The following is a 19,085-nucleotide window of genomic DNA, read 5'->3' as shown; positions in this document are numbered from 1 at the left end:
AGATGCGGCCCCACGTACAGACACCCCCCCACATACAGACACACACCCCAACATAGAGACTCCACACCCTCCACAGAGAGAGACCCACCCCTCATAGACACACTCGCGCACACCATGGTCAGAAGCAATCTAAAAGGGCATACAACACTGGACCAGAAATAGACCATTCAGCCCGTCAACTCTCCTCCATCATTTAGTGAGATTGTGGCTAATCTGGCAATCCATAACTCCACTTTCTTGCCTCTGCTCCATAATCTGTCTATCTCAGTCTGAATGTAGTTAATGACCTCGTTCAGCAGCCCTTTGGGGTGAAGAATTCCAACGATTCACCATCCATAAGTAGAAATTCCTCCTTTTGCCAGTCGTTACTGGGTAACTGCATCTTCTGAGATGCTGCCCTCTGGTCCTAGACTCTGCCACAAGGGGAAACAACCCTTCCATATTTACCCTGCCAAGCCCCCTTCTAAAAACCTTGTGTGTTTCAATAAGGTCACCTCTCATTCTTCTAAACTCGAATGAGTACAGTCTCCAGATCTGCCAGAGTTGGAAGCCCCCCCAAATTCCTCAAATATGTCAGTCCTTCCACAAATAATCAGCTTTGTGAACTTCCTCTGGACTTTCTCCAGTGCAATATGAGGAATGGTTGAAAATTCTGGGTTTGCACTCTTGAGTTGAGAAGGATGGGATCTGATTGCAACTTACTGGATACTGAGAGGCTGGGTAGAGTGGACGTGGAGAAGGTGTTTCCACCAGAAGGAGTGACTAGGACCCGAGGGCACAGCCTGAGAGTGAAGGGCCGGCTCTTTTGAACTGAGATGAGGAGGAATTTCTTCAGCCAGAGGTTGGGGACTATATGGAACTCATTGCTCTAGAGTGCTATGGAGGCCAAGACATTGTGTGTATTTAAGACAGAGAAAGATTAGAACAAATAACAAAGGAAATTTACAGCACAAGAACAGGCCCTTTGGCCCTCCAAGTCTGCGCCAATCCAGATCCTCGAACTAAACCTGTCACCTGTTTTTCAAGGATCTGTATCCCTCTGCTCCCAGCCCATTCATGTAGCTGTCTGGATATATCTTACATGAAGCTACCATGGCCCCCTCTACCACCTCCGCTGGCAATGTGTTCCAGGCACCCACCACCCTCTGCATAAAGAACTTACCACGCAGATGTCCCGAAAACTTTTCCCCTCTCACTTTGAACTCGTGACCCCCTAGTAATTGAGCTTCCCCACTTTGGGGAAAAAACTTCTTGCTATCCACCCTGTCTATACCTCTCATGATTTTGTAGACCTCAATCAGGTCCCCCCTCAACCTCCATCTTTCCAATGAAAACAATCCTAATCTACTCAACCTCTCTTCATAGCTAGCACCCTCCATACCAGGCAACATCCTGGTGAACCTCCTCTCCAAAGCATCCACACCCTTGTGGTAATGTGGCGACCAGAACTGTACGCAGTAGTCCAAATGTGGCCGAACCAAAGTCCCATACAACTGTAACATGTCCTGCCGCCGCTTGTTCTCAATACCCCGTCCGATGAAGGAAAGCATGCTGTATGCCTTCTTGTCCACTCTATTGACCTGCGTTGCTACCTTCAGGGAACAATGGACCCGAATACCCAGATCTCTCTGTACATCAGTTTTTCCCAGGGCTTTTCCATTGACTGTATAGTTCGCTCTTGAATTGGATCTTTCAAAATGTAACACTTGCATTTGCCTGGATTGAACTCCATCTGCCATTTCTCCGCCCAGTTCTCCAGTCTATCTATATTCTGCTGCATTCTCTGACAGTCCCCTTCACTGTCTGCTACTCCACCAATCTTAGTGTTGCTAATCACTCCACCAATACCTTCCTCCAGATCATTGATGCTTATCACAAACAACAGTGGTCCCAGCACAGATCCCTGTGGGACACCACTGCTCACAGCTCTCCATTTGGAGAAACTCCCTTCCACTCCTACTCTCTGTCTCCTGTTGCCCAGCCAGTTCTCTATCCATCTAGCTCGTACACCCTGGACCCCATGCGACTTCACTTTCTCCATCAGCCTACCATTTTTGATTAGTAAGGGGATTGAGAATTATGGGGAGAAGGCAGGAGATTGGAGTTGAGAAACACCAGCTGTGATTGAACTTTAGCAAACGTAATGGGCTGAATGGTCTAATTGTGCCCCTCTATCTTACAAATGCTTATTCTACCAGACTAGAAGTTAATGTATTGAGTGTTAGGAACCTTTACCTAGGAAGGTGCTCTGTGACCACAATTTCATTTTTCTCATTACTAATGAGTCCAAAGATGTGCAGGCTAAGTGGATTTACCATGGGAAATGCAGGAGTACAGTGATGGGCTGGGTCTGGCTGGGATAGTCTTCAGAGGGTTGATGTGTATTCGATGGGCTGAATGGCCTGCTCCCACACTGTAGGGATTCTATGGTTCTATAAAATCGCTACTTCAATAAGGGACTAAAATGTATTCACATTATTCCAACTGTGGTATGATTTTAGCAAAATACATTCATACTGTATTCCCTTAAAAATAAAGGCTAACATTCCATTTGCTGTCCCTGTTACCAGCTGATCTACCTGTGGATTCATGCACAAATCCTCCCAAATCCCTCCGTGCTTCAGCTTCCTGCAGTCTTTCTCCATTTAAATAATATTCAGCTCTTTTATTCTTCCTGACAAAGTGCATTATCTCACAGTTTCTCACATTCTATTCTATCTGTCAAGTTGTTGTCCACTCACTCAACGTATTGATGTCCCTCTGCAGATGTTTTATGTCATCCTCCCCACTCGCCTCTCCACCTGCAAACTTACTGACAATACATTCATTTTCCTCATCCAAGTCATTAATAAATATTGGAAATAATTGTGACCCTGATCCCTGTGACACTCCATTAGTCAACCCTCTAGCCCATGCTGATAAACCTCAACACCATGGGCTCAACTTACTAAATAGCCTTGCACGTGATATTGATCAAGTACCTTCTGAAAATGAAGTTGCCTAACACATCGCTGTCTGTCTTCTATGATCAAGGCAGTTTTGTATCCAACTTATGAACTCACCATGCATCCCATGTGACTTGATCTTCTGGACCAGCCTACCGTGAGCAACCTTGTCAAATGTAGACAACATCCACTGCCCTAACTTCATCAATCGTCTTTGCTGCTTCCTCAAAGATTTTGGTCAAGTTTGTGAGACAGTACCTTCCTGCACAAAGCCATACTGACTATCCCTAAAAGACCATTCTTCTCCAAATGTGAGTAAGCAGTGTCCCTGAGAATTTTCTCCAATAATTTCCCCATCACTGATGTAAAGTTCACTAGCCTATAATTTCCCGAATTATCCCGGTTACCCATAAACAAAAGAATGACATTGGCTATTTGCCAGTCTTCTGGCACCTCACCTGTGGCTAAAGAGGATACAAAGATGTCTGTTAAGGCCCAGTAATCTCTTCCTTTGGCTCCTCCCGTATCCTCAAATAGATCTCATCAGGCACTGGGAACTTATCTACCTTAATGCTTTTCAAGACACCTACTACTTCCTCCTTAATATCTACGTGCCCTAGAAGATCAACATACCCCTCCCCAGTTGTGCCATTATCCATGTCCTTTTTGGTGAATAGCAATGTGATGTATCCATTAAAGACCTCACCCACTTCCTGTGGCTCCCTCCTTTATTCTTGAGTAGATCTACCCTTTCCCTTGCTACCCTCTTGCTCCTTATAGAAGTGTAAAATGCCTTGGGACTTACCTTAATCATGTCTCACAAACTTGATTGAGTTTTTTGAGGAAGCAACAAAGAGGATTGATGAGAGCAGAGCAGTAGATGTGATCCATATGGACTTCAGTAAGGTGTTGGACAAGGTTCCCCATGAGAGACTGATTAGCAAGGTTAGATCTCATGGAATACAGGGAGAACTAGCCATTTGGACATAGAACTGGCTCAAAGGTAGCAGGCAGAGGGTGGTGGTGGAGGGTTGTTTTTCAGACTGGAGGCCTGTGACCAGTGGAGTCCCACAAGGATCGGTGCTGGGTCCTCTACTTTTTGTCATTTATTTCAATGATTTGCATGTGAGCATAAGAGGTACAGTTAGTAAATTTGCAGATGACACCAAAATTGGAGGTGTAGTGGACAGCGAAGAGGGTTACTTCAGATTACAACAGGATCTTAATCAGATGGGCCAATGGGCTGAGAAGTGGCAGATGGAGTTTAATTCAGATAAATGCGAGGTGCTGCATTTTGGGAAAGCAAAAGGGCTTATGCCCAAAACGTCGATTCTCCTGTTCCTATGATGCTGCCTGACCTGCTGCGCTTTTCCAGCAACACATTTTTAAGCTCTGATCTCCAGCATCTGAGTCCTCACTTTCTCCTAGGACTTATACACTTAATGGTAAGGTCCTAGGGAGTGTTGCTGAACAAAGAGACCTTGGAATGCAGGTTCATAGCTACTTGAAAGTGGAGTCACAGGTAGATAGGATAGTGAAGAAGGCATTTGGTATGCTTTCTTTTATTGGTCAGAGTATTGAGTACAGGAGTTGGGAGGTCATGTTGCGGCTGTACAGGACTTTGGTTAGGCCACTGTTGGAATATTGTGTGCAGTTCTGGTTTCCTTCCTATTGGAAAGATGTTGTGAAACTTGAAAGGGTTCAGAAAAGATTTACAAGGATGTTGCCAGGGTTGGAGGATTTGAGCTACAGGGAGAGGCTGAACAGGCTGGGGCTGTTTTCCCTGGAGCGTCGGAGGCTGAGGGGTGACCTTATAGAGGTTTACAAAATTGAGGGGCATGGCTAGGGTAAATAGGCAAAGTCTTTCCCCTGGGGTCGGGGAGTTGAGAACTAGAGGGCATAGGTTTAGGGTGAGAGGGGAAAGATATAAAAGTGACCTAAGGGGCAACCTTTTCACGCAGAGGGTGGCACGTGTATGGAATGAGGTGCCAGAGGAAGTGGTGGAGGCTGGTACAATTGCAACATTTAAGAGGCATTTAGATGGGTATATGAATAGGGAAGGGTTTGGGAGGATATGGGCCGGGTGCTGGCAAGTGGGACTAGATTGGGTTGGGATATCTGGTCGGCATGGACAGGTTGGACCGAATGGTGTGCCTCCATGCTGTACATCTCTATGACTCTATGACCTCCTCCTCGCCTTTCTAGTTTCTTGTTTACGTTCTTTCCTGCTTCCTTTATATTCCTCAAAGGCTTTGTCTGATTTCTGTTTCCTAAACCTCACGGATGCTTCCTTTTTCTTTTCAATATCTTTTGTCATCCAGGGTTCCCAAATCTTGCCATCCTTAGCAACATGTCTCTAACATCCGGCCTTTAAAAGACTCCCACATATCAGATTTGGATTTACCATCAAACAGCTGCCCCCAATTTAATTTCTCCCATTCCTACCTAACCCTGTTGTAATTAGCCTTCCCCAGTTTAGCATTTTCAGCTGAGGACCAGTCTTATCCTGATACATGACTATCTTAAAACTGACAGAATTATGATCACTGTTTCCAAAATGCTCCCCCAGTGAAGCTACGATTTCCTAGCCAGGTTCATTCCCAATACACGGTTCTCGTATGGCCCCTTCCCCAGTTAGACTATCTACACATTGTTTCAAGAAACCCTCCTGGATGTATCTTACAAATTCTTCCCCATCAAAGCCCCGGCATTAAGAGAGTCTTAGTCAATATTGGGGAAGTTTAAATCGCCCACCACAACACCCTGATGCATTTACATCTTTCCATGACCTGCTTACGTAACTGTTCCTCTCTCTCCCGTTGGCTATTTGGAGGCCTACACTATAACCCCATCATAGTGACTGCACTTTCTTTATTCCTGAGTTCTGCCTAGATGGCCTCACTGGATGAGCCTTCCAAGTGCAACTGTGACATTCTCCTGAATCAGTAATGCAACTCCCCCAGTTCTTTTACATCCCTCTCTATCTTGCAGTTGGTTGAAAAACACAATTTGGCTGGCCACGGGGGTAGTGGGAGCTTCAAAACTTTAAGGAAATGTACATTGGACATAAGGTGATCAGTGGGTCCCTTGGGGAAGGATGCACCACAATTCATAGTCATGGGTGACCATCTGAAAATTCATGTGAATATTTCATTAATGATATTTGGCGGGACAGTTCACTGGACCCAGCAGCAGCAACTAATCCTGTGTGTCCCTCTCTGTCCTCTCTGTGTCCACCAGATACACGTTTGGGAAACCAGTGTTGGGGAGGCTCACGGTGAACATGACAGTAAATGGAGTGGGTTACTATCGCCATGAGCTGGGACACCCTGTGGTGAAGACAATGGAGGTACACGATCCTGAATTTGGTTATTATGGAATAACCGTCATTGTCTGCGTGATAAGAATAAATCACTTCTCATTTCAGGATTTTCCAAAACCTTCCAGGGCATGAACAACATCCGCTAAATACAGAGTAAAGCTCCTTCTACACTTTTACGCTGAAAGTAAAATTCTCTCTATGCTGTTCCCATCAAACATTCCCAGAACAGGAACAGCAAGGGCTTTGGTACAGTGTAAAGCTCTTTTACACTGTCCCTCAATAAACCCTTCACACGGGGCAGCATGATGTTAGATAAATGGTAAAGCTCCCTCTTTGGTGTATCCATTAAACACTCCCAGCAGAGCAACAGCATGGGATTAGATACAGAAAGATGCTCCCTCTACACTGTTAATCTCCTCAGGATTAAACCCATCCTGTAGCAGCATGTCATCTTCCTTTCGGTAGACTCTGACTGTGCTTATTGGGTTGGTGCTGGGTTTGTGAAAACGGTTTGTAATGTTACTGTCCTGTTATACCATGACCCAGTAAGTTAGCATGGACACGTCTTTAGCAGTATACTTGAAACCTCCCTGTCATTTTATCGGGAATCACTGACCACAGACTTGTGGATCACAAGAGGATCTATGCGAACTTGTCCCATTTCCTCAGTGTTTGCTCCATTGCTCTGCGCTACTTCAAATTTGAGGATTTCCCCAATTCCCTTTTCTACCATTGTTTCAGCAAACACGTTCCGATCACAACTACTGACTGTTTGTTTGAAAAACAACTGCTCCTGCCAGTTCTGTCTTTTTTGCTTGTTACACTAAATCTATCTCACTGCTTCATAACTCTCTACCATTTGGAACAGTATTTTCCTGATTTTCTCTGTCCAGCCCCCTTGTGTATGTGTGTTACACACTCCTATTGCCATCCTGTATAGAGAACAATCTGTAACTTCTCCAGATTCAGTAACTGAGCCCCTCAATCCTGGTATCACTCTAATACATCCTGTTTGCACATCTCCAAGTGAGGTGCCCAGAATGTGACACAATCCTGCAGTTTAGGTCTAAACACTGATTTTATAAAGAGTTAGTGTAATGTCCTTACTGCTTGTATTCGAAGTATTTGTGAACAAAGCTTACCACAATACCTCACCTCTTAACCTTTGACCTCTGCAGGTTGATGGGTCATCCACCTTTCTGATTTGTGCGAAGGAGATGATGCCAGTTGATGTTCCGGATCATTTCCGAGGTTCGGTGAGCATTTGGGCCTCAGTGGTGACTGTGGACGGCAGTAAACAGACCACCTTTGATGACTCAACCCCAGTTCATAAGCAGCTCATCGATATCAAGTACTCAAAGGACACTCGCAAACAGTTCAAGCCGGGTCTTCCCTATAAAGCCAAGGTGAGCATCACTGGGGGAGAATGGGGTCAATCCCAATGCACCATTTCCACTGAATGGAGACAAGTAGCATCCTATGGGACTGACTTGCTCTCTGGCATTCTCTGGCACAATGACCATATTGTCTTCCTCTAACAGCACCTCTCTATAACTCAGCCTGTTTGTCGGGCTGCTCTCAGCTGCTTCTGTTCTTAGCTGGAGGCAACCAGCACTAGCTTTTCTTCCTGCCCCTGCACCGTTACCTCTGGTGAGCTCATAGATTTACCCTTGGCCCCTTCTATCTTTCTTTGACATAGTGCTTCTCACTGATATTTTGTCAGTTTTCACATGTATCCTGACAGCACCCAACCCAGCCTCACTATCTGCTCTCTCAACACCTCCAGTATCTCTAACAGATTGCTTGTCTGACATTGGCTACTGGCTGAGCAGAAACTTTTCCCAATGAAATATGGGAAATACTGAAGCAGTATGTTTTTCTGGGACCATTTAAAAAAAAAATCCCCTGCCTTGTCACTGACTCGATCTCTCTGCCCTGGTCGCTGTCCAAGGTCGGTCCAGACTGTTCACATCGTGTTAATGTCCGCAAGCATCCCCTCCAATCGGATTCGAGTTAGTCCACCCCCACAAACCCGTGTAGCTCTGTTCCAACTTCATTGTTTTCTGTTGCTGAAAGCCTCGCCTGTGTCTTTTTAATCGCAAGACTTCAGTTTTCACCACTTTCTGGGTGAGCTTACCTGTTCTGACTCTGTCAGTTGAAGGATTTTTAAACCTCTCGCTGCCTGCATTCTAACATGCACCAAGTTGTGGTAGATTGACACTGGCCCCTCCGCCAGCCTAAAATAGTAAAAATAATTCCTTACTTTCCTCCAGCCCCAACGCTCGCATCTGTGCTGTAAGGTGGGGTTCTGTTTATTGTGGGGTGCGTGTTGGAGCCTGATGTGTAAGTGAACTGGCAGCTATGGGACACACAGACACTACCCTAGACCCAGGACAGTGATCACCCCAGGAGCTGTGCCAGACCCTGACTGAATGGAGTATTGCTGGTTGTTGCTGATTACTGGCACATGCACTGATTGTGGGATCAGCACAGAGGCAAAGTCCAGATCCTACAGTCACTGCTCATTACTGCTGACATTAGTTGCCTGGCTTCACTCTGAATAAAATAAAATTGGGAGCAAAACTCCTGAGTAAAATTGAAAGATTTAACCCATTCATTAACTCTGGGAAGATGATATTGTTTGGTCAGAGGTTTGGCGTTTTGTAAGCAGTCCATTCAGTATTTGGTGGAGACTAAACCCAGCCAATGATCTCAGGTCACTGGATCCAGGGGAAGCTTTAACCCTTCGTACCCTGGACACTGTGGAATTAATTCACTCAAATAGTCATTCTTTGTACAAGCTCAGTGAGAGTAGCAATCAGCTATTTGACTGCACAGAGCATCACAGTCTATTGCCACACCTATCATTCACCAATAACATGCATAAGCACAGTCAACTCTTGGTGAAAATGCATCAACATTTGGGTCAAACTCATTTATTAAAATAAAACTAAGAACTGTGAATGCTGATGATCTGAAACAGGAAGACAGCAATTGCTGGAGAAACTCAACAGGTCCTAGCAGTATCAGTGGAGAGAGAGAAACAGGGTTAACCTTTCAGTTCAATATGATTTATCTTCAGAACCGAACAAGGCTATGTCACTACCTGTTTGCTCACTCCTTTCCCTCATCAGCATAAATACCACCTTTTCTCAGCTCCTATCAGTTCTGACGAGGGTCACTGGACCTGAAACATTAACTCTGTGTTTCCTCTCTCCACAGGTGCTGCCAGACCTGTTGAGGTTTCTCCAGCATTTTCTGTTTTTGTTTGAAGTAGAGCTTCATTGTTGACGCTGCTTCATTGGTTGTCACAGTAACAAAGGGAATCCATTCGATGTGGCCCACAGTCAATTCAGTCACTCACTAGATTCACTGTCACCTCGTTCAACTATCTGTCTGTCTCCTTGTGCGTTCACTTTGATAACACCTTATCAAATCCTTGAGGACTTTGCACTTCATGATTATTTTAGGTTGAGGATCGTTGACCCTGGGAATCTGTTTTGTCGTTTCCCGTTGCTCACCACTGAGAGCTTGCTGAGGTATTTGTCTTGTTTTCTCAGGTGGAGGTGACCTATCCAGACGGAAGTCCTGCAAATGGTATAACTGTGCGCATCAAAGCTGAGCTCACTCCGAAGGATAACGTGTACACGAGTGAGCTGGTGTCAGAGAACAGCCGGGTAGAGTTTGAGATCCCGTCCATTCCGACTGCTGCCCAGTACGTCTGGCTTGAGGTAGGAGAGGTTGCTGTGAGTCGGAGAGGCTGGATCAGGGAGGAGAGTGTGAGGCTACTGCAATTGTTCACACGTGTGTGTGTGTGTGTGTGCCTGCGTGTGTGTGTGTGTGTCTGTGTCTGTGTACAGTAGGGTACAGACGCACACTTGCAAAACTCTAGGGTGGTACAGTGGCTCAGTGGTTAGCATATCTGCCTCACAGTGCCAGGGACCTGGGTTCACTTCCACTCTTGGGTGTCTATATGCGGTTTGTGCATTCTCCCTGTGTCTGTATGGGTTTCCTCCGGGTGCTCTGGTTTCCTCCCACAGTCCAAAGATGTTCAAGTTAGGTGGATTAGCCATGGGAAATTACCCATAGTGTCCAGGGATGTGCAGTTTGATATTGGGAGCAACATGTGTGTGTTCCATGCTTTTTCTTCCTGCCCAGTATTTGACCAAATATAGCATTGTGTCGGGAATCTGGGATCTAGATGATGTTTAAATGTTTAATGATTCACTGCTCGTTCAACTTGCTTCATTTATTGAGATGTATTCACTCTCCATGATCATATATTTTTCCATTTTTCTCAGACGAAGGTGACGGCTATTAATGGGACACCAGCTGGAGACCAGTACCTTCCCAGTTATCTCTCCATTAGCAGCTGGTACTCACCGAGCAAGTGCCATATTCAGCTGCAGGGGCCTGACACACCTCTCCAGGTGAGCAATTAATCCATGTGTGATTGGCAATTCACGTTACTCCAAGTTTAATCGGGAGTTCCATTTTTCCAGAATGCTCCATGCTGGGAACCTAAGGGGAGAGCAGTTTCTGAACCAGTCAGTCAGTCACTGCAGCTAATCAGAAATGGGAATGAAAGAATGCAGGTTAAAACCCACAGACAGCCCAGTCCTGATTCTAATGAAAGAATTTCATGGCACACAAGGAGACCATTTAGCCCATTGTGTCTGTGCTGGATCTTTTGAAACGTTTATCCAATACACAATGTCCAGATCACACCACCTCGCTGCTTAAAAACAGTTCTTCCCATCTCCCCATCTCCTCAATCTGTGTCCCTCAGCTTCCCAAACCTCCTGCCACTGAAAACATTTCCTCCTAATTTACTCGATCAAAACCTGTCATGATTTTGAACAACCTCAATCGAGTTTCCTTGTCAGCCTTTCTCTGTTAGAGGGACAACAATCCCAGCTTGTTCATTTTCTCCACATTAATTGATGCAGGTCATGCCTGGAACCACCTGCATCATCTCCAGGTTTTGGACATCCTTCCTGAAGATGGGTTCCTGCAATTTAATATAATCCTGTAATGTTAATGCAAACCATTGCTTAATGTGGCCTCCTGCCTTTTGGACCCAATGCTTCTAGTAATAAACCCAACTCTCCAATATTTTTACGCAGCAGCCTTTTCAATTTGCTCTGCCACTTTTGAGATTTATCTATATTGTTAATATTTTTTAAAAATGGGATGTGAGCCACTGTTGGCTTGGTCAGCATTTATTGCCCAATTATTGTGAAGACAATTAATCTACAATCACCATTATTGAGACTAAGTTCATTTTCCAGATTTATTTACTGAATTCACATTTCACCATTTACCATGGTGGGATTTGAATTCATGTTCCCAGAACCTCTGGGTTACTAGCCCAGTGACATGACCTGTACACCACTGTCTTCCCTCAAGGTGGCCCTGCTAATGACCTTTTCTAAAACCGTGTAATTTAGTTTATATTGCCTCATTATTCCCACTAAACTTCATCTGCCATGCCAGCCAGTTTCCCTAATCTGAAGTCTGTTAATATCCTCCTCATTGTTTACTACACTTGACTTGTGTTTTATCTATAAACTCTGAAATAATACTGCATGTGCACATGTCAATAAAATTGACTGGACTCACTTCCCTGGAGCAATTCGCCTGTTATTAACCGGACTCTGATCTGGGCTGGCGTCCATGGGTCAGATTCTTCTTTCTCGAGCCCAGTGTGATGAGGCCATTAGTGACCCTCACTGCTCCAGACTGACCAATAAGCAGAGCCCAGACTGGAGCTGGACACTTGACCCTTCCTGTCCTCTGTGACAACGCCTCCCTGGATGGTCCATAGCAGTGGCCAGTTTGTTAGTTTAGACTTACTCGTCTTGTTGTGCTTTCATGTTTCCAGGTCGGGGAGGAAGCTGAAATTCCCCTGAAATCCACCTGCTCCTGTGACTTCACATTGCACTATGAGTTTGCATCACGGGGGAGCATTGTGAAAACAGGAAGGCAACCAGCGAGTGTCACTCAGCAACGGAGCAAGAGAGCTACAGTCACCTTCGACAAGAAGAAACAATCTGCACAGAGCTGTGAGTTAAAGGGAGGAAGGGATAGAGAAGAGCAGATAGCAGGAAAACAGAAAGCGAGAGAAGCAGCAGGACAGAGGTAGAGGGGAATTGGAAGTTGCATTTCATTGGTTGTTGAACCCTGGGTCAGTGGAAGATGTTATAATTTCGTGGACACCCCCCAATTGGATAATTACGCTCTCTGTTATGTGGCCTTGTGCTGTCGGTTTAATGAATCAGCTGTTCATGGCCTTTAGAAAACAGGAGCAGGAATAGGCCATTTGGCCCCCTTGAGCCTACTGCACCATTCAATAAGATGATGGTGATTATCCAGAACTCAACAGCCTATTGCCCACTTCACCCCCCAAATCATTTCATCCCTTTAGCCCCAAGTGCTGTGTCTAATTCTTTTACTGAAATCACAATTTGGTCTCAACCACATCTGTGACAGAGAATTCCACTCTGGGTGAAGAAATTCCTCCTAATCTCAATCCTAAATGGTTTACTCCTTAACCTTAGACGGTAACCATTGTTCTGAATTCCCTGGCCATCAGCAATGTCCTTCCTGCATCTACCGTGTCTGGTCCTGATAGGGAGGGAAGCCTATGAAAAATCCTAATTTTTCTGAAAGCCAGCAAATGTAATCTTAATTGATTCAGCCTTTCCTCATACGTCAGTTTTACCATCTCAGGAATTTGTCTGGTGAGCCTTTGCAGCACTCCCTCTGTATCGAGGACCCTTCTCAGATAAGGAGATCAAAACTGGGAGACATTCCTGCTTCTGCACTCAAATCCTTTCACTATAAAAGCCAACTTACCATTCGCTGCCTTTACCCCCTGCTATGCCTGAATGCTTACCTTCAGTGACTGGTGTATAAGGGCAGCCAGGTGTCGTTCCACATTTTCCCCCCTCTCAATTCAGCCACTCCGTTAAGCTTGCTTTCCTGTTTTGATCCCAAAGTGGATCCTCTCATTTATCCACATTATACTGCATTTGCCTACTCACTCAGCTTCTCCAAATTACTCTGCATCTTCACAGCTCACCCTCCCACCCGGTTTTGTGTCGTTGCAGATTTGGGGGTATCACATTTTGTTCCCTCATCTAAATCTTGAATATATTTTGTAAATGGCTGCTGACCAAGCACTGACAATTGGCACTTTGCCAATTGGAAAAGATCAATTTATTCCTACTGCTTTTAATCAGTCCTCTGTCCATCTCAAAACAGTTCTGGTGAAGTCACTGGACTTGAAGCATTAACTCTGCTGTCTTCCCACAGATGCCATCAGACCCATTGAGTTTTGCCAGTAATTTTTGTCCCCAATCCCAGTGCTTTAATTTCTGAAAGTCCAATAAGCCACAACCATTGGGTCCCGCACATCAGTTCTGCCAGTTACATCCTTTGAGAATTGCAGCAGATGTGTCAAGAATTATTTCCTCCTTGTAAATCCGTACAAACTTTCTGATCTTGCCACTGTCTTCCATGTGCTCTGCTATTAATCTTCTAAAATGAACTCTAACGTTTTTCCCACTCCTGATATCAAGCTGATTCTCTGTACTTTTTTTTAAAAGATGAGTTAGATTAGTTAACCTATAGTCTTTAGGAAAGTTCCAGAATCTTGGAAGATGACCATCAATGCATCCACTATATCTAGGGCTGCTTCCTTTGAACTTTGGGATGTAGATTATTAGGGCTAGGGATTTATTGGCCTTCAATCTCACTAATTTTCCAAAACCATTTTCCTACTGATTCTGATTTCCTTCTGTTACTCCCTCTGGGTCCTGTGTACCCTCACATTTCTGTATGTTATTTGTGTTGCCCTTTTTGAACAGGGAACTAAAACATGTATTGAGTTAGTCAGACATTATAAATACCCCTGTTTCTGACTGTAAGGCACCTACAAGTGTCTTCACCAAACTTTTTCCTCTCACAAACTTACAGAAACTTTTACAGTCAGTTTTTATATTCCCTGCAAGCTTACCCTCATCATTTATTTCTCTTTTCTTAGCCAAGGAATTCTATCATGTTATAGTGACTGTTCCCTCAGGGGCCTCAGCACGAGATTGCTAACTATTCCTTTCTCATTGCACAATACACAGTTGAGGATGGCCTGTTCTCTACTTGGTCCTTCAACAAACTGGTCCAGAAATCTATCCCTGTGCTCCCCAGGAATTTCTCCTCTACGATATTGTTGCTAATTTGATTTGCTCAAGCCATACACAGATTAAGGTCACCCGGAGTTACAGATGTTCCTTTATTAACCTCCTCAGGAAAGGGGAATGGTGAGTTCTCATTGACATAGCCTGGAGAAGCTAGTGAGATGTGGCAGAAAGTTTAACCTCCTCCTGAATCATAGAGGATAGGATGGGATTGTTCCCCCTTGAACAAGGAAGGATAAGGAGAGATTTACAGCAGCGTTTCAAAATCCCAAAGGGCCTTGACATATTAAATGAGTGGGGCTCTTCTTGTGTCATTGTAGTGTCCTTACCTCTGAGCCAGGAAGTCTGTGTTCAAGTGCCACCTATTCCAGAGGTGTATCCTAATCTCTGAACAGTTTGATTAAAATATTTCTAGATAATGAGATAGAGGTGGAGTTGTCACCTCACCAGACTGGTAATCCAGAGGCCAGTATTCTGACAAGTGAATAAAAAACCCCATCAGGTTCACTGATGTCCTAGGAAATCTGCCTCCCTTACCTAGTCTGGCCTACATGTGACTCCAGACCCACTGCAATGTGCTTGACTCTTAAGTAAAAGGCGTTAATGAGAGGGGGTTATGGCAAAGTGGTAATGCCCCTACCTCTGGGCCAGAATTCCTGGGTTCGAATCCCACCTGCTCCAGAGGTGTGTCATAACATGTGTGGGCAGGCTGATTAGGAAATGTATTGAGTAAATTTTAGTGGTTGGGGTGGGGGGCTAGTGTTTGGTAGTTTTTCTTTTAATTAGCAACATGAGAAAACCATCCAGAAGTGTGGAATAGGGCATGGCATCAGGTTAATTGGATTGGTCTTCAAAATGCTAACACAAGCATGATGGTGAATGGCCTCATCCTGGGATGTGTGATTCTGCAATATTTGAAGAGCATCAGGAAATGTGGGAGTTGAAATGAGCTGAAATTGCTGCATTCTCCTCAGATCAGTCCAAGTCTTCAGCCAGTGAGGTGGATATATGCAGCACGTCCCTACGGTTCACTGTCACACACAGCATGTTGCCGCTCACTCGGCTGCTTGTCTATTATGTCCGGGAGAATGGCGAGGGCATCACTGACAGTATCCAAATCCCAATCCAACCAACCTATCAGAATAAGGTGAGTACATAACAACTACTGGACAACAACTTGCATACAGATAGCAATTTTTACCTGTAGCCTGTCCCAAGCTGCTTGACTGGAACTTCATGAAACAGAATCTGATACTAAGCCTCATGAGCTATCAGGACAGGTGACCAATAGCTTGATCAAAGGCCAATATTAAGGAGCGTGTAAAAGGAGAAAAGAGAGGCAAGGAAGTTAAAGGAAGGGATTCCCAAGCTCAGGGAACTGAAGGCTGACAGCTGTTCATGGCAAGTGAATAGAAGGGAGTGGGAGAGGAATCTTCTAGTGCAGGGCAGTGTCCACATCTCTGAGCCATGAGATCCAGGTTCAAGTCCCCCTTCAAGGTTTAAGCATGCAATAACATCTCTGAACAGGTTGATTAGACACTATCGCAAATCAGTGATGGTAAGCGACTGGGATTTGGAAAGTGCAGAGATCAGAGGGTTGTGGAGGTGGAGAAGATGTCAGAGATAGGAGGTGTAAGGCCATGAAGAAATTTAAGAGTAAGGATGAGAATTTTCAAAACTGAGGCATTGCTGATGTCAGGGCCACGTTAAGTCAGTGAGCGTACAGGGAGTTGGGTAAACTGTATTTGGTGTAAGTTAGGGTAAGGGTAGCTTCAACTGGGAAGGGAAGTCAGTTGGTCTTGGAGAGTATCTCGATGTGAAAGATTCACATCTTCCTTTATTTTGTTGAATGTTTAGGTATCGATCTCACTTTCTGCCAACAAGACAGTTCCTGGTGACCTTGTCAGGGTTGCAGTGAAAGGGGAGCCACGGTCCTGTGTTTGTGTTGCGACTGTGGACAAGAGTGTGTATTTATTAAAACCGGGCTTCCAGCTCACCACTGACAAGGTATCAAACTTTGTTCCTCTTTGACGGACATTTCAGAACAGAGCTCTCTGTAACATAACAACTGAAGGCCATTCAGTTCAGTACAGCACAGGAACAGGCGCTTTGGGCAACCACCCCGTGGCTCAACACTTCAACTCCCCCTCCCACTCCACCAAGGACATGCAGGTCCTTGGACTCCTCCATCGCCAGACCATAGCAACACGACGGCTGGAGGAAGAGTGCCTCATTTTCTGCCTACGAACCCTCCAACCACAAGGGATGAACTCAGATTTCTCCAGTTTCCTCATTTCCCCTCCCCCCACCTTGTCTCAGTCCCAACTCTCGAACTCAGCACCATCTTCTTAACCTGCAATCTTCTTCCTGACCTCTCCACCCCCACCCCCACTCCGGCCTATCGCCCTCACCTTATCACCCTCACCTTATCACCCTCACCTTAACCTCCTTCCACCTATCGCATTTCCAAGGCCCCTCCCCCAAGTCCCTCCTCACTACCTTTTATCTTAGCCTGCTTGGCACACTATCCAAGCCTTTTGTAAACTTCTGTCAGCTCACCCCTTCAGCCTTCAACATTCAAGTGACAACAAACCAAGTTTCTCCAAACTGTCCTTGTAGTTAATACCCTCCAAATCAGGTAACATCCTGGTAAACTGTTTCTGTACCCTCTGTAAAACCTCCATCCTTCTGGTAAACTGTATGCAATATTCCAAACGTGCCCTAACTAAAATTCTAGACAGCTACAACATGATTTCCCAATTTTTATACTCTATACCCCGATTGATGAAGGCAAGCATACTATATGCCTTCTTGACCACATCATCCTCTTGTGTTGCCACTGTCAGGGCTCTGTGGACCAGTATGCCTCGATCCCTCTGTACGTTGATGCTACTATGGGATCTGCCTTTTACTGTATACTTCCCTCCTGCATTAGATCTCCCAAAATGCATCACTTCGCATTTCTCTGGATTAAACTCCATCTGCCATTTCTCCACCCAAGTCTCCGACCTATCCATATCGTGCTGTGTCCTCTGGCAATCCTCCTCACTATCTGCAGCCGCCCCCCAATTTTTCTATCATCCACAAATTTACTAATCAGGCCACCTACATTCTCCTTCCAATCAGTTATAAACGTTACACACAATGGGGATCCCAGCACTGATCCTTGCAGAACACTACTGCGCATAGATCTCCAGTCAGAAAAACATCCTTCCACCACTACTGTCTGCCTTCTCTGACTAAGCCAGTTCAGTTAGCCATCTTATATGTGATTTCACCTTTGGTATCAGCCTGCCATGAGGGATCTTGTCAAAGGCTTTGCTGACATTCACTCAGACAACGTCTACTGCCCTGCCCTCATCAATCATCTTCATCACTTCCTCAAAAAACTCCATCAAGTTTGTGAGACGTTACTAGCCCCGCATAAAGCTATGCTGCCTATCGCTAATAATTGCGAGTAAATCCTATCCCTAAGAACCTTCTCCAGTAAGTTCCCTACCACTGATGTAAGGCTCACCAGCATGTAATTTCCTGGATTATGTCTGTTTCCCTTCTTAAACAAAGGAACAACATTGGCTATTCTCCAGTCTTCTGGGACCTCTCCTGTGGCAAAAGAGGATACAAAGATTTTGTACATGGCCACAGAAATTTTCTCATCAGCCTCCCTCTGCTGGAGACTTATCCTCCTTAATGCTTTTTAAAACACTCCAAGGCACCTTTTCTATATTGCTATGTTCTAGAATATCAACACACTCCTCCCTGAGACTCACCATTCCTCATGTCTTTCTGTGTGAATATTGAGGTAAAGTATTTGGTAAGGACCTCATCTGTATCCTCTGGGTCCACATGTAAATTCCCTCCTTTGTCCTTGAGTGGACCTACCCTTGCCCTAGCTACCTTTTTTGCTCCTTATATACATATAAAAAGCTTTGGGATTTTCCTTGGTCCTGTTTGCCCTGTTGTACCATTCAGTTAGATCCAAGCTAATGTGCATCTTAATGCCATCTACCTGCTTCAGTTCTGTACCCTAACCCTAACTCTAACCCTCAATCCCATTTCGCTAGCAATGACCTTTTCATCTCCATTTGAAATTTTCAGTTGCTCTCCAACCTCAACAAGACAGCTTCAGGTTTCCCCTCCCCTCTGTGTGAGGAAATGCTCCCAGACTTCATCCTTGAATGGAGTAGCTTGATTTTGAAGTTTCTGCCCCTTGTTCTGGACTCCTCTCCTCCCTCCACACCAGAGAGAATAATTTCTCTCCAATGTCCCTCTTAACAGCTTTAATCATTTCAACTCCTCCAAACCAATCAGATCAACCTTTACATGGTACACATGAGGAAATTCAAGCTAACTCTGGGGTCCTCTTATGGCACAGTGGTAGTGTCTCTGACCATGGATTGGGAGCCCCAGGTTCACGTCCCACTTGCTCCAGAGGTGAGTAATAACGTCTCTGAACGAGTTGATTGGAAAACTAGGTTAAAATAGAAAAAGTTAACACTTCAAGCTCATTCTGTGCAGTTTGTCCTCAGTTTATCACAGTGAGGTGGTGTGTGTACAACTTTGATTAAATTGTGCAGACATTGGTCACATCAGAGCCTGTCAAGACACGACAGCACGGTG

The 19,085-nt window shown here is 45.0% G+C and overlaps 1 protein-coding gene across 1 annotated transcript in view; it reads left to right on the top strand.

Moving 5' to 3' along the window:
* LOC122565485 (C3 and PZP-like alpha-2-macroglobulin domain-containing protein 8) overlaps positions 1-16,611 on the top strand; it is an 18,043-nt gene extending 1,432 nt beyond the window's left edge. Inside the window, exons 3-9 of the mRNA XM_043721506.1 lie at positions 6,186-6,294; positions 7,446-7,673; positions 9,828-9,998; positions 10,569-10,697; positions 12,152-12,332; positions 15,440-15,612; positions 16,323-16,611. Of these exons, the coding sequence (XP_043577441.1) occupies positions 6,186-6,294; positions 7,446-7,673; positions 9,828-9,998; positions 10,569-10,697; positions 12,152-12,332; positions 15,440-15,612; positions 16,323-16,496 (1,165 nt within the window). The 3' untranslated portion in view covers positions 16,497-16,611. The remainder of the gene's footprint in view (positions 1-6,185; positions 6,295-7,445; positions 7,674-9,827; positions 9,999-10,568; positions 10,698-12,151; positions 12,333-15,439; positions 15,613-16,322) is intronic.
* Positions 16,612-19,085: the final 2,474 nt, after the last annotated feature.

The sequence above is a fragment of the Chiloscyllium plagiosum genome, chromosome 31 (assembly GCF_004010195.1).
Source record: "Chiloscyllium plagiosum isolate BGI_BamShark_2017 chromosome 31, ASM401019v2, whole genome shotgun sequence".
Classification (NCBI taxonomy): Eukaryota; Metazoa; Chordata; class Chondrichthyes; order Orectolobiformes; family Hemiscylliidae; genus Chiloscyllium; species Chiloscyllium plagiosum.
Note: the sequence above shows the minus strand (reverse complement) of the source record. Positions and strands in the feature narration are given on the sequence as shown.